Source organism: Dendroctonus ponderosae, unplaced genomic scaffold, assembly GCF_020466585.1.
Source record: "Dendroctonus ponderosae isolate FM_Combo_2020 unplaced genomic scaffold, Dpon_F_20191213v2 Dpon_F_20191213_3, whole genome shotgun sequence".
NCBI lineage: Eukaryota > Metazoa > Arthropoda > Insecta > Coleoptera > Curculionidae > Dendroctonus > Dendroctonus ponderosae.
In genome coordinates, this window is record NW_026018508.1 from 2,047,750 (window position 1) to 2,063,562 (window position 15,813).

At 33.6% G+C, this 15,813-nt stretch overlaps 1 protein-coding gene and 1 non-coding gene across 8 annotated transcripts in view; one reads left to right on the forward strand and one right to left on the reverse strand.

The window, feature by feature from the left end:
* LOC109535669 (sodium/hydrogen exchanger 9B1) overlaps window positions 1–12,174 on the forward strand; it is a 39,708-nt gene extending 27,534 nt beyond the window's left edge. For 4 of the 7 annotated variants that reach the window (XM_019901598.2, XM_019901600.2, XM_019901601.2 and 1 more), the window contains 8 exons: window positions 3,038–3,167; window positions 3,283–3,467; window positions 5,939–6,134; window positions 6,210–6,443; window positions 6,510–6,750; window positions 6,810–7,080; window positions 7,163–7,293; window positions 11,398–12,174. In XM_019901598.2, coding sequence (XP_019757157.1) covers window positions 3,038–3,167; window positions 3,283–3,467; window positions 5,939–6,134; window positions 6,210–6,443; window positions 6,510–6,750; window positions 6,810–7,080; window positions 7,163–7,293; window positions 11,398–11,730 — 1,721 coding nt within the window. In that variant the 3' untranslated portion in view covers window positions 11,731–12,174. The remainder of the gene's footprint in view (window positions 1–3,037; window positions 3,168–3,282; window positions 3,468–5,938; window positions 6,135–6,209; window positions 6,444–6,509; window positions 6,751–6,809; window positions 7,081–7,162; window positions 7,294–11,397) is intronic. The other 3 variants (XM_019901599.2, XM_019901602.2, XM_048664709.1) reach the window with 1 other exon arrangement.
* Window positions 12,175–14,903: 2,729 nt separating this feature from the next.
* LOC109535671 lies at window positions 14,904–15,807 on the reverse strand. The gene is made up of 2 exons (XR_007281086.1): window positions 15,526–15,807; window positions 14,904–15,234 (listed from the first exon to the last, which is right to left on the reverse strand). It is a non-coding gene; the product is annotated as an uncharacterized LOC109535671 (transcript).
* Window positions 15,808–15,813: the final 6 nt, after the last annotated feature.

Below are 15,813 nucleotides of genomic sequence, written 5' to 3' on the forward strand. Positions count from 1 at the left end.
TATTAATTAAAAAGAGTTATTGTGATTGTGATTTGAAAAATGAAGTATTTCGAAAACAAAAGACGTATTTTTTCAATGAATACTTAACGGGTTAAAAATTATGGACAATATTGCTGATTGGCTTTGCACTACCCACGATTCAACAATTTTGAATAGTTACAGATTGACGGCTACATTAGAAAATAGCGAATTTAGTAATAGCTTTGCTTTATCACTATGAGAACTTATACAACTGAGTATTAATTCAAGTCAAGACAGGGTATGTTTGCTTCTATAGAATCGTTTCAGGACGCTCCAGTCTTTGTACCAGGAACTCTGTCAATCGGAATTAAAATAGCATTCATTTTTTTCCACGCTTGTAATTTAATATGCTGTGAAGTTCTGCCGGCCTTCTTGGCTTTAATAACAACTATAGATTTTTGGGCAATGAGGCTGCTTTCCTTTTTCCATGATACCACGGTTTTTAACTACGTACGAGTATGAGAATATCAGCTCGTAACATACATTATTCAACTTTGTCAGAACCAGATTGTTCTGTTAACCTTAAATTTTGGACATTATGGAAAATAATTATATAGATTTTGCACGGTTGTCATATTCCTACAAGGTTTAACTAATCCACCCCTGAATTTCAACGGTGAATAGCAGCTGGGTTCTTAAACCAGATTAGTTCTTAAACGCGGTTAGTTAATCGCGATTAAAAATTGAATAAAAAATTTAAACGTGATAAGTACCTTTATGAACAAATTTGGTCTGCACCAGATGGTGCATTGTCTGTTGTAAAAAGTTTTGAAATCCCTTTCCAGCCCCAATCCTTTCTTTGGAAACTTGTTACTATCCTCTGAAGACTGTAGAGTTTGTTAAAAAAAGATGTGATTTTTTAGCTTTACTGAATTTTTTATGCTTTACTTTCTATTCAAAAGCGCTTCATTTTGTACAGTTTTATTTAAACAAACTGACGATCTGGAGGTCTTTTACACCAAAAACAAGATAAATTTATAGCTTTGTATGAATTTTACAAAAACTTTTCTCTAGTTCTAAATTTCTCCCGTTTTCCCCCGAAAATTTTTAAGGTTTCCTCAAAAGCCGATCACAAAACGAAAATTGAAATTTACAATTTTCTGATAATTTTCTTCTTTTCTCACAATGATGGGGTCTTTTCAGCCAAACCGACAAAAATAATATTTTGCTTGAGAATTTGAGAATTCGCCGCATTCACTGGTTTGTAGAGAACTTTACAAAACCCTTTTCAGCGTCGAATTTGGCACAAAAACCAAATAATTTTATTTAGTTTTTGCCAAAAGTAATTAAGATTATTATTATTAAAGTTTACAAAAAAATATTTGAAAAATTCTCCGCGCTTATCGCTCAGATGATTTTAAAAGTTTCTTTAAAATTTCGGGTCTTTCCAGTTTTAGCAAAATTTTAGAACAATTCTGTCTACCAAAAAAACGCCTTATTTTCTACAAGTTTACTTAAAAATACTGACATTCTAATGGAACACTCGTCTTCTTAACCGCATTCCAAACATTTTTGGAAAACCTTTTGCAGCTTTGAACGGAAATTGACGGAAAGTTCCTAATATTTTTTTCTCGGTTTTTATTCAAAAATATTTCTCCGAACAGATAAACAAACAGTTTATAATTATTTAAGTATTTGGCAACGGTTTTTTCACTTTTAGGTCAATATTTCTAAACAACACTGTTACTAACAGAAAAACCGCGTTCTTCTAACGTTTTATTTCAACATACTGGCAAATCGGGTCTTTAATGCAAAAAAAATTAAAGATCGATTTCACAAGAAAACTCGTCGTCTTTATAATTGGTATTGGGACTCTGTTCTGTGGTTGTTTTTTTAGTTGTTTGAACAAAGTAGTAACACGTTACTGAGGAAAAATGTTGAGGATCTTTTTTTAAGGTGTTAAAATTCCAGTCTCGGGTCTCGTAAGGCTTTAATTCGCTTTAATAAATAACTCGTTAACTCAGAGCTCGGCAACAACACAATACAATGTTACCCAAACCTATCCCACGTCTTCAACCCTGGTCAGGTCAACAATCTGAATTGATGACCTACGCGTGTTCAGATAAAAGGGAACCAATTGTACAACTTGTGTAATATCCTTTTATGACAAATTTTGTTCAAGGAGATAACCTGAGCTACGTCTCGGAGCCAACATTCCCTATCTTGAACAGCATTCCTGATTTTCCCAGTTATTATGTTTACTTGCTCAGTTGTACCATGATGGTTGCGAAAATCAAATTGATGATCAGGAATCAGCATTTACACAGATATGATTTTGTTGAGCCGCTTAACGAAAACTTTTTCGCAAACTTTAGCTAGTGTATGAAGAAGATTTATTGACCTATAGACCTAGTTGGTTACCAAGTTTGGGGATAAGAATTATCTCTGCTCTCTTCCACTGATCAGGGAAGTGTCCCAGGGGAAAGGTGGCATTGATTACAATCGATCTGAAGCTTATTGCTTTGTCTGGCAATTCAATTAGTATTTTGCCCGTAATATCATCGAATCCTGGAGTCTTCTTACCTTTGAGATTTCTAATTATTGGTTTTACATCTTTGTAATTTTAGTTTTTGATCGGAGTGTCAGTTAACCCGTGAGCTTCTGCTTCTTGTGATGGGTCACATCATCCTGCATCTCTGCTTCCGGTACTTCAAATACATCGCGAAGAAGTTCGGGAAATACTATTTCTTTTTCAGCGTCTGTTCTTGCCCAGCTTCCATCAGGTGTCCGAATAGGTGGTATAAATATTCGAAGTTGTTTAATTTTCCGATTTGCTTTCTATATATTGTAATTAACACAAACATTAAATAAATGAATCACTTTAAAAACTTTAGTCAAGGTGGTGTTATATTCATAGCAATTCAAAAATATTTTTTACAATTTTTGGAGGCAGGGACACTTTGTCTTATAGAAACACTCAAAGGCGAAATGTCTTCATTTTATTTATTGTAATACATATTCCAAGATAATTTGCATTGCATACGCTTTAAAATTTTCGCTTAGAATAATTCCTAAGTTCCAGAAAATGATATGAATGGAACTGAGAAAACGGATATTAACAAACTCACCAGAAGCCTTTCGAAAGTATCCACAGCATCGCAGAAGTCGAAAACCAGATTTTCGGATAACGGTGATGATAACCCCAGGTAAAGTTTATCATTAAAAATAAATTTTCAAATTAGTTGCTTGTTGCTCCATTTTATTGATTTGAAATGCTTTCATAACCATTCATAAATTCTTTGAATAAATGTCTGTTTTTAGGTCTTGGTGGTATGCATTTTGCCTTAAATGTAGGTCAAAAGAGTCGACACCAGAAACATGGGAACCGAAATATTGGTCCTTCCTATGCCCATTTCCGTATTGCCCTCATTACCGGGACTTTTCACGATTTTTGGCCCTCATTATCATTGGAGTGGTATCGTGGTGTATTCTTTATACCATAGCCGGTAAGTAAGTACGGATCCTTTAGGAGAAATTGTATTTTTTATAATACGTAATTCAAAATACTGCTAGACAAACTTATCTAGTATGTCATTTTTGAAGCAATGCAAGAGACGCAAAAAATGGAAACATCAAACTCAAGGGTTTTTTCGTTTAAGAGCCAAAACATTCAATATAAACTTGAAACACTAGAAAGCGCGAGTCCACATAAGAACACTTGATATTTTCGAATTTATCGTCTAGAGAGAAACCGTCGTATTTATCGTCTAGGCCATAGATATAGGTAGACTATAAAAATTACAATCGGACTGGCCCAAGCACATAATAAGTTATACTTTAACAGATCATTATTTTCAAGTACAAATATCATTTGGAGACTCATCTGGAGACTGTAGAGAAATTCAATCTTTACTATGAAAGAGAGCTCATAATCAACATTTACCAAAGGGATTTATTTAAGTCATTGTAGTTTACGTTAGTTCCTGAACAGTATTTAAAACTGATTAAATTAAAACCAATTTATTTTTGAAAATACAAACCGTACATTTTATCGACATAAATGAAGAAGCGAGAGAAGAGAAATTATATTTGCAGTTGAAAATAATGACTTTGGCTAACATTTAACTGATTATGTGCTTGGGCCAGTCCGTTCCTGGTTTCTTTTGATAGTTTTAGTCTCGGTTTGCAAATCATATTATGACTTTTTTGAAAACGCATTTCGCTAAAACATCATTATTATATAGAGATCTTCTGAAAAGTTAGGAGTGGAAATGTAAATGTAAACGTTACCTTTCGAGGTCTCATACCTCCGTTAAGGGTCCTTAACATTTTTTTTTATATGAACAAAACGTATTATTTTGTCCTCCTCTGCATGCTCTTGAGAGATTGTCACATACTTAAGGGACACCCGATATTGGTAACTTTCTACACATGTAGTTGGCCGATGCTTTTTAAACCTTTACATCGAACTGGCCACTATTTTGGAGATTATAAGAGCTAGTTTCTAAAGGGTGTTCCATTAAAAACATGACGTTGGATTGTGAACCGACGGTTCTGAACTTGAATGTTCCAACTGAAGCCACTGTGAGAAAATTAAGGACGAAATTTCAGCAAACTGTTAATGAAGTGAAAACAGAAAAACGTGTCAGTTTTGGTCGTTCGACTGAAAATATCCCAGCAGTATGTGCAGATGTTGAGGAATGCTGAACCACATCAATTCTGTATAGAGCTACAGAAATTGGTGTTTCCACAACCACTATGCATCAAATTTTAACAAAAGATTTGAAGTTTCATGCGTTCAAAGTTGAAATGGCTCAAGAGCTAAAGCCGGAAGATCATGGGCAACGGAGAGCCTTTGTTGATTGGATTTTGGAACAACGACAATTGGACGGTTATTTTTCAACGAACATCATTTTTAGTGACGGCCCATTTTGAGGCCCATTTTCATCTTCATGGCTTGGTTCATTAATCGACAAAACTATCGCATTTGGGGTTCCGAAAATCAACGAGTGATCGTTCAGAAACAGACGCATCCAAAAAGAGTCACTGTTCGGTGTGCATTGGGGGCTGGAGGCATCATCGGACAATTCTTCTTCGAAAATGCAGTTTTCGTGTCAGCACGAGTCATTTTCTGGACGTGTTATTTCTCGATTTGGAGATCGACATTGTCCGCCCAGATCATGCGATTTAACGCCTATGGACATTTTTCTTTGAGTTTTTTAAACTCACTAGGTTATGTGAACAAACAAACAACGATCGAAGCCCTAAAAAATGAAGTTCAACGCTGTATCTCTGAAATACCGCAAAATTTATGAGGAACAATCCTTCAAAATTTCATGAAAAGAGCACGTTTGTGCTAGCAGAGCAGCGGGGGTCACTGGGCCGATGTCTTATTCCATTCATAACCTCATGATGTGTACTTTATTTTTCAATAAATGTTTCAAACATGCCACAAATATGTATGTTTTAGTTCAAATTTAAATCCGTCATTCTTATTGGAACACCCTTTAGTTGTTTTTAATGGTAATTTATAAAAAAATATAGTTTTCAATAAAATATGATTTATTGTCTAATACGCAATTGCCTCAGATATAAACTAGATTGTACAAACATCGTAAAGAGTTTAAAGTTCGAAAACATGTAGTTTCCTTTTGACCTGAATGTTCATTTGTTGCCGTAGAAGATGTCTAAAGTAGCTCTCGCTTTAATTTTCTGTTGTAGTGATTGATTTCAATTTATTGAATTAACATCTGAGTAATTTGAGATCTGAGATATTGCGCCGCATCTGATGTCGTTAGGAAGCTATTCGCTAATTTTATAGATACATTTATATAGAAATTTTGAATTGAGCAGCGAAGAAAGGGCTATCAGGGGCGATTTTAATAGTACAAGATGCTGTAAATAGTAGTGGGATTATTTTATATGCTTAGTATTTATTCCGATTGAAATATCATTCCAGAACTATTATTCTCCTTAGGTGATATCGCTGCGCCACCCAATGGACAACTTTTTCAGCTGCTGATTCTTGTGCTGGCGGCCAAATTCGGAGGCTGGTTGATAAGCCTGACTAATTTACCGGGACTGATTGGAATGCTTTTCGTTGGAATGGTCATGCAAAACTTACATGTCGTGAATATAGACGATACATTTAATCATATAACTAAACATTTAAGGTAGGGTTCAGAGTGGCTGCCTCTAGTCGAAATTAAAATAACATTAAAATAATTGTATTCCGTCTGTATTTTCAGGAGGATTGCGTTAGTAATAATACTGACAAGAGCAGGTTTAGATTTAGATCCATCAGCCTTGCGTCGATTGAAGTGGTCGGTACTAAAACTTGGTCTGGGCCCCTGGTTCGTTGAATCGGTTGTTGTTGCAATTATGTCTAAATTTTGTTTAAACATTCCGTGGGACTACAGTTTTGCGTTGGGAGCCGTTGTTGCTGCTGTCTCTCCAGCAGTTACTGTAGTTTGTTTAATAAGGTAACTTTTCAGTTTATTTACTTGCAACATGAACCCATCATATTGCTGATTTATATTATTTTTCAGACTGAGATCTAAAGGATTTGGGGTAGCTAAAGGAATCCCCACTCTGATCATAGCTATAGCTGGAATTGATGACGCAGTATCTGTCGCCGTATTTGGAATTATAGAAGGAGCAATGTTTTCAGTAGGATCATTAACTTCTGTTATACTGCAAGCTCCGATTTCTATCGTAGGTGGTATAGGCTTCGGATTATTTTGGGGTATTCTATGTCGGTACACTCCAGAGCGAAATGATCCCTATGTGGTAAGATGTTGATCCTAATTTGTGAGTTTTTCTTGAACAAAAAGTAATTTATATTTCAGGCGCCTTTAAGAATTCTACTTTTATTGGTGGGATGTTCAATAAGTGTATTTGGTAGCGAGACTCTTGGCTACAGTGGAGCTGGTCCGCTTGGTTGTGTTACAGCAGCCTTCACTGCTTTAGTAGTGTGGTCCAAGCAAGGTTGGGATATTGAAAAGAATCCTGCTTCTGAAGGATTCGAAATTTTATGGATGTTTTTCGAACCCATATTGTTTTCCGTGACTGGTGCTCAAATTAAGTTTAGTGAATTAGATGGAAACATTCTACTTATGGGTACGCAAGTTTTTAACTCAAATATACAGTTAAATAAATAAGATACTAAGAACCATTTTTATGATTTATATATTGTTTTCAGGCCTTGGCATTCTAGTTGCATCTTCGTTAATACGTATAGCAAGCACGGCTGTTCTTGGCATAGGCTGTGGCTTAAATTTAAAGGAGAAGTTTTTCACTTCACTGGCGCTAATGGCTAAAGCAACAGTTCAAGTAAGTTCAGTTTAATTTAAAAAAAAATGTTTTAAAAATTGCATTCTTTTGGTCAATTCTAACCAATCAGCTTAATTCTGTTTGCCATATAAGTGCGAATTTCTATCAATCAACATCGATAATAAAAATTGCATTAGCAGAAGTTTTATGTTCAAAAGAAATATGTGACAAGTAAATCTAAGTTGTCCACGAATATATGAGTAGATTATCTAATATGCGAAAAATAGCTCGTATTTATACTGAAAAGGAGAAACACGAGGATTGCGATTGCCCAAAACGTAACTCTGCTAGCGAAATGTCTGTAAATGTTACACTAAATCCATTCAGATGATCCTGTTTCATATCCAGTTCATTTTTTATGGTGGATTTTATCACACATCGAACTTTTATTTCAACAAAAAAACAGGTCAGTTCAAACAGAAATGAGTAAAAATGACAACATCTGGTCAATGACTTCATTTCGATGTATAGTTAAAACATATCTCTAGAGAAAGCTCTTAATTCCTCAAACTCCTCAAAATTGCGGAAAGAATATTTTTCAGTCATCATTTTATTTTGATTATTGATTTGAGTGCTCACTTAATTATTTTTGCAATATCTTTAGCATGGCAACTTCTTCGTTAATGTATTTTCTATGTAAAGAATTATTAGTTTTATCAAGCTGGAATCCCGTGGTTTTCGCAAACTGCATGTACTTAAGTCATTACAGGCTATTCCTCATTCGAATATACTCACTTAGAATTCCACTAATTTCGAATGAACAGAAAATAGGTTGATCGTTTTGGTACCACTTCCTTTGCTTGGAAGCGTTCTGAAATAAAAAAAAGTGTATATTCGCCCCATAAGCACCAAGGCAAGGTTTGCACTTCAATTCGAAATCGATCCAAAAGCAAGTGATTTTGTGTTTTTTAAAACTGAAATCGGTTGAAAAACGTAAAAGCCATAAGAGTTAAAGGTGGAAAAGACGAATTTTCGAAACAATGTTATCAATGTGTTCATTTAAGGTCGCAGTTTTTTTGGAAAAACAAATTTTTGTATGTAGCAATTTTCTGCATAACTCTGTTAATATCGGGGCCGATTGGGAAATTTTTAAATTTGTTAGAAACGTTCGATTTTCTATAAAAACGGTATCCTGGAAAATCCTAATTTTCTAAAATTTTCTATATTTTCTATAAGAATGGATTCAAAAAATTTGCAAAAAAACTATATCAAAAAGACGACAACAAAGTTTGTCAAAGTAATCTGCCTAATTAAAATTAACGAAATACCTGTTGCTTCATAATTATTAAAAACTCCGGTTACCATGGAATTATACAGATCGTGACAATAACATAGACAAGGATACACGGTAAATTCAACAGGATTCGTTGACTATGAAACGTACTTTTTCGAAATATCAATTATTGTCCTCATAACCTCAAATTAATGTTTACAAATAAACATACATTTACACTCGACATACAACTCGAAATAGGTTAGTGTCAGTGTAATCTCCGTATTATCCACTCTTATCGAGCAGCTTCTCGTATTCGGTTAATTAGCTCCTGCTCAATTTGTACCGGTACGGGTATTTGTAACGGGTACTGCGATATTCTTTGGACCAAAAGAAGACGATCTGCACTAACTTTTATTAACAAAAAATGTCTGGCTCCTCTGCTATTGATGTTCAAAGTTCTTTAAAAAATGTATCTTTTTCGAAATATCGGGAGAATGATACGATGCATTTTAGTAAAACTCGCTGTGAATTTGTTCTCTTCTGTGAATGTAAGACTCATATTTTGATGAAACAATCGAGTTCAGCCGTTTTGGACAAGTGCTGAATTCTTGAGTGTCGTGGTACAAAAACTACCAGAACTTTTTAGTTGGTTTTAGTTGAGGTGAAAGTTTACGATTTGCCCTTGGTTGCGATAGCTGATTTAAATGAGTTAAAAAGTATCAGTGGATAACCAGCAATATCCCAAACAATACAAAATGAACCCAAATTTCTACATAAAGTGTCTGATCAAATAAGTCTTCTTCTTACATACATGCCGTACAAAACGCAATGCACTAATGGTTAATGGAAGAATCGTGGACTTTTGACCATCGAAAAGTGGTAGTAGAAGTTGTTTCTGCAAAACGCTAATAAATAATTATTATTATCGGTTTTATTATCGAAGTCCAGAACGGCCAAAATATGATAATTACCAACTAAAACACCCTTGAGCAATTACTTGCAATGTAAATAATTACCTACTATATATAAAACTGAGTAAAAACGGTTTTTAATTTGAAAAATCTAAATGAGAATTTAGAAACAATTCAATTTAGGGTGTAACTTAATGAAGAAAAAATCTGCAAAAGACGCAAATTACCTGCCAAAACAGTAAAAAGTATAGTTCACAAGAGAAAGTTAATAGTTTTACATACAAAGGTCAATTAAAATTAATTTTTCAAAAGAAAATTCGAAAAATGTCAAAACTCAATCCAGAATCCAGAACGTCCCTCGTCGTTCCTTGTCGAATAAGTATGGCATGAAGCAATATGATAATATACAAGTCAATAATATGGGACTAAAAACTCTACATCTACATGGCAACCAGGGGCAAAGCAATGCCCCACTTACCGAAAGCTGCATCCTGCCGCCTGGAGAGAAAAAAACAGATTCTTTAGTATTACAGAAACTAAGTCAAAAGCTTAATTATTTGAAATGGACAGATGAAATAAACGGAAATAAAAAATGCCATCAACTTCCGCTGCTTCTCGAAAGACTAGAATCACTTGAAGCCAAGAGACTCATAGATTAGAAATAATTCTTACCATCTTTCTGCAAGTTGGCACCTCATGCTCYATTCTCCTCAAARAACTCCCACTGCACTTAAACAAACAATAAMGATTYACTACGAATTGAAATCTTTAATCTYTCAGTTAGAAGAAAACGGAWAATCTAGCGCACTTGKCTTAWTGGCACCAMATCAATCTGCATATGCCGTCTAAGAACAAAAGACTGACGACGAATGTTRTTCACTTCCSGAACCAAACTGAACATTTAATCACTTTTGCAGWAAAAARCCTGAAGCGAAATTGAGGTTTTTGCCACTTTCCGAARGCAGCGAGCTACAGAATTAACGTRATGATATACTTGTTGGCTTGGTCGTCCCTTTGGATGAGTCATTTGCAGTTCAATTTCCTTTTTTTTATTGTTGACTGTTTTGTACAAAGTGTCGTTCGCACGCAAATATTGCCTAACGCAACTTTCTGGTTTAAACTAGTTTGGATGGTCGTCCTGAAAAAAACAGATTTCTGAGCCAAATATGAACTCCTCGAGTCATGAAACGGAATATACGTTTTCATGCTAAATTAAATGCTCTCGGACTTGTTATTCATTTTCATAAAACTTTGAGTCCTATCTGCTGGATATGTTGTGTAGAGCGAAAGTTGAATCCACATTCAATGCTCCGACGGAATACGAAGCTTGCTTTTCAAACGAACCGTTGATTTAGCATTTTGCTCAATTTTTATGAAACTGAGTCATAAAACAATTTTCATGATACAAAACAACAACAAAAGTAATCTAAAGAGAAAAGAGCCATGGTCAATCTGCACGCTTCATTAAGAGCAGTGGAATCAATAGGTTTATTTTTGCACGAGTTGGCCCGTTGTTCTTTAGTACAAAATTTTTGAATTTCTTTTCCATTTCCTTTGGTAAATGCATCGCCACATAAAGCGATTTAAAATAGTTTCGACTTGTTGATTTCTCACTGAAGTGAGTATACCATTACAACGCCAAATAATATTATTCGAAAAAGGCAAAAATTTAAATATTATCAGATAATGTACGCACTCTTAAAATTAAAAAAAAAGGTTTTGCAATATTTCCCTTATGACAGCTGCAGCCCGTCGACGATTATTAAACAGAAAAATAAACATCTTGTTAAATCAATACAATATCATATTTCCTCAGAACCACCACGACCGAGAATTTCATTCAAATTTGCACTCAAATCAAACAAATAAAATTGTTTTCAAGAAATTAAAAACTTAATACTAAATAATTATGAGTAATATCTTTGGAAGTAAAAAATGCACCTAATTTTCTATTTTATTTGACATTATCTGTTTCAGGCTGCTCTCGGACCAGTTATATTAGGAGCCATTACCGACCGAACATCAGAAGAACATATTTATGCCAATAAGGTTATGATGGTATGCATTCTATCGATCATGTTAACAGCTCCAATATCAGCCATTCTGATGACTATCCTGGGTCCCCGTTTACTGACTCGAACAAATACGCCGTTTAAGGCCAATTCTTTAAGAACTTCGCACAGGGCATCTGTTAGAAGTTTGCGTGATTTGGTAGTAGCGCCAGAAAAGCATGCTGCTATCATGGAGGAAGGAAAGGAGAATGACTTACCAAGAAATAATCAGGGTGAAATTGACAAAACGAAAATGTGATATTAAGATTTATATAGGATTACTGTATTATTAAGGAAAGTAAACATTTCTAATAAAGTTTAAATTTATGAATGAAATAATATTTGCTCGATGATTTAATACGAAAATACTGTGAGTTCTTTACAATTTGCTATTGAGCAAATAAATATACTTAGAAGTATTATCAGCATGCTTCAACCCCTATTATTTATATTATAAGACTACACGTACGTATTTGATTGCCATGTATTTATAATATTTAACTTACCTATTTTATTCAATTTATAATTTTAGAACTTTCAAACCCAGTTCACGAATAACATTCATCACTACTGTAAAAATCTCTTAATTATTAAGTTTTTTACAACCATATGTGTAATCAAAGTATTCGTTCATATGTATTCATAATTAATCAATAGTAATTACAGCTATGTTATTTACGCATCTAATAAAATATTGAATTTATTAAGTGTTTTTGTAACTTACAATAAAATAAATAAGTTTATAAATGAACACTTTCTTAGTGTCGATTTGGAATAAGCCAGTATTTTTACGTAATGTTGTTGAATAATGTTATACTCAAGAAATCAACTTTTTGAAATTGGACCTTTTGGTGATTCTGTAAAATGTTCTGGTTTCAGAACTAGCCTTTTGAAATTAACTAAACTGATATATGGTTCCATCTGTTGAACAARGCTTTCTGTTTCTCTCAAACAAATAATCAAAGCTTGGATTATATCTGGATTTCTCCCGACGCATTTGGAATYCTCCATATATGAAGACATGTGCWTTTTAACGAACGCTCAAATCTAGGAAACCGTATAACTGTGCTTTTATAGCCCCAAATCCCGAAATAGGCATGGATAACTCAGTTAATTTTTAGGAGTTGGYACAGTGTTGCGCCAACCCATAGTACCGGCACAGTACTGGTGCAGTTCGGCTGCAGTCWCCCATTTSYAGTAAGACGCTAAGAGTTATAACGTATAACGTTATAACTAAAGTTCAGAGTTGTGCGTTCARTAAAGAGATGTACGCTTTAAATGTCRCTCTAAACTTCTTCAAAAATTAATTCAAATAACATAAAATCCTGAATTTTGTGCRCTTCGTCAATGTTGATTTTAAAATGAACGCTTTTACGCTCTAAGCTACTACTCTTTCTTCAATAAAGAATTCCAAGTTTCAAGATAAAGCCAATAGAAACTTGAAAGATTGACATTCTGTCGAAGACGTTTTTTTAGTTAAATTGTGGCGAAAACTTGCAATGCATGTCTGATTTTCAAATTTCGTGTGACCTTTTGTGACCAATCCGCCAGAATGTACTCACGCAATTTGTTATAACTGATTCGAATTATCAGTTCTCTATCCAATGATATAAACATGAACCCTGTGGCTCAAATGATTCTTAAGCAACGTTAAAAAAGGCGGCGTTATGTTTCAGTCGATTTCGCAATTAAAAAAAAAACATGCAAAATTAAAACTGTTGACGTTCTTTTAACAAAAAATATAAAACTGGAACCCATATTTTTCTTTCAAGCTCTGGAAAAGCTTCAGATGAGCTGGATGTAGAAATACAAAAAATGGTTTAATCGGAACCACATCCACACTATCAGAAAACTGATGATTCTTGTATTGAATCCCAATTGGAACCTAAATTTCCATATCTGAAGCGGTTGTTTAGCAAAACGCTTCAGATGAGCTTGATTCAATAATAAAAAGCCGCCCAAAATATTTCGAAAGTTTAAAAATTAACTAAGAAAGAACCAATAGCTCAGTCGATACCAAATCCACCCCACGTGTCAGTTGATGAATATGGTACTAAAAGTYCTACATGTACATGCCAACCAGAAGCRAAGTAATGCTAWACTTRCCAAAAGCTGCTTAKTAGAAAATGCGTTTAATRCAGCACAAAATCTGTAAAAATCCAAACTTATTTGAAACCAACAAAGCAAAGAGAGGAGAAAATAAACAATCCATAAAACTTCAGTAGCATGTCGGAAAACTAAACTCAGTACAAGCTAAAATATTTATAGGTTAGAGATCATTCTTACCAGCTTTCTGCAAGCTGGCGCTCCATCCTCCATTTCCTACCCATAAATAATMAAAAATATCACTACACKTTGGCAAACTACCGCACTTGCCATAAGGGCCACAATTATTTTATATTTCTYATTTAAGAACGCGATTCACACGACAAATAGATTTATCGATTGATTTCGTYCACTGTCGGTAGCAAACTCAATAGTCATAGACCATTTYGAAACAAATACTCCAAAGTACAGAATAAACATGATTATTTAAGAATTTGCGTGTTCACCCTTTCGACGATTCATTGTTATGCTTTTGCTTGGCAATTAGAAATCAGTTTGTTCATTTATTTTATTAAATATTTCCTTATGTTGTAAAATTAGTCTAGAGTCTAATCTAAATAATAATAATGCAAACTATAATTTTAATTAGCAAGTAGGGACTTGTATTTTTCAGATGTTTAAACACAGTAAATACAAATTTTTGTTTTAATACCATGAAATGGAGTAATCCCTAATGAATAATAAAAATAAAAGAATAAAAGCAGGACATAAATTGGAATTCAGACGTGCCGAAATGACCTGCAAATGCAAGTGTATCGTAAGGGATTAAAAGTTAGTAACTGAAAGGCTAAAATAGAGATGTATAGATTATAATAAAATTTAAACTCATCAAAGGCATTAAAGTGGATTCAAAATGTGCCGATTTCCACTATATAGTAGATGTACTAATAAGGCAATTCGAAATAACAATATTGTTTAATAAATACAAAGAAAGACCTGCGTTAAAACATTATCTGCGTGCTTTTCTATTTATATGATCAGTATTGAATTAAAACAAGTAATAATTATAAAAAATAATGGGTATTGTTTGGTAATACATATCCTTTACTATTAAAAAATTGATAAACGTGCTAACTCTATAAATTTACTTCAAAATTAGGAAATATTAGTTACGTATATATAGAAGAAAGAAAGCATCAGAGCATAAGTCTTGAATTCATTTATAAAATTTTATACCAGCGATGGTTTGATCATCGTGAAAAATATACTTATTTAGTTATGTTATTTTCAACCTAAAATGACATTATTAAAATTTATGTGATCACAACACATTTCATTGAAAAAAATGTTTCAATAAATTAAAAATTCAATTCATATTGTCATTCAATATATTCAAACATATATTCATTCAAAAAATATGACAAATGGAACAAAAAACAGTTTGCAAAGTGCACATTATAAAATATGTATAAAGTACTTGAATATTAGCCTAATCGCTGAAAAGTAATATTTTGATGTCTTACGTTGTCTGGCTTATCATTTATGTGCGTTATTCAAGTGGATTGAAGCCCTTAGCCATTGGTTCATATTTAGTTTTGTTTATAACACTTGCTAGGCAGCAGGATAAAATTACTCCTACTAACGGGAAGAAGGTTTTTCCAATAGCGGCAACTTCGATGATTTCTTTCAAAAACTCGATTACTTTTAGATAACAACCCTTGAACCAAAAGTTTACCGTTAACATCTATATATTGTTTATTGGGTTCAATTTTTTTTATCGTTTGGCACCCTCCAATTCGTGGATTTCTTTCAGATGCAAACCGATTTTTTTTTAGACCATAATGTTTTAAATATAAATTACAAGAATTTGAGACCAAATTAGATTTTGATTTTTGCAATTTTAAAACCTTAAATTTTCCTTGTTGTAAAATGAATAATGTTGTAAATATTACAACACCTTTGTGGTTTACTCAAAAGTTCTATAAAGTATTTTAGCTGGATGCGTTACCTGCGTGTACATTTCATGACACTTCTCTTCAGTTGTAGATCCAGTCTGAATGCAGCAAGAAGAAGGAATCCTCACTCCCTCAGCAGGATATTGCCAATCGCTAGCAGTAAAGTTACCGCAGCATTTCACCTACAAGAAAAGTAACTTAACGCTTAAGCTTAAACCCATATTTCACATACAGTATTTTCCTGATATTTAGTAAATCGTTAGTCGGAAGGTCCATTTTGAACTTGAATATTGGGGCTTGTGTACTTCCATCAAGCTTTGAACATTTCTGATACATCCAGA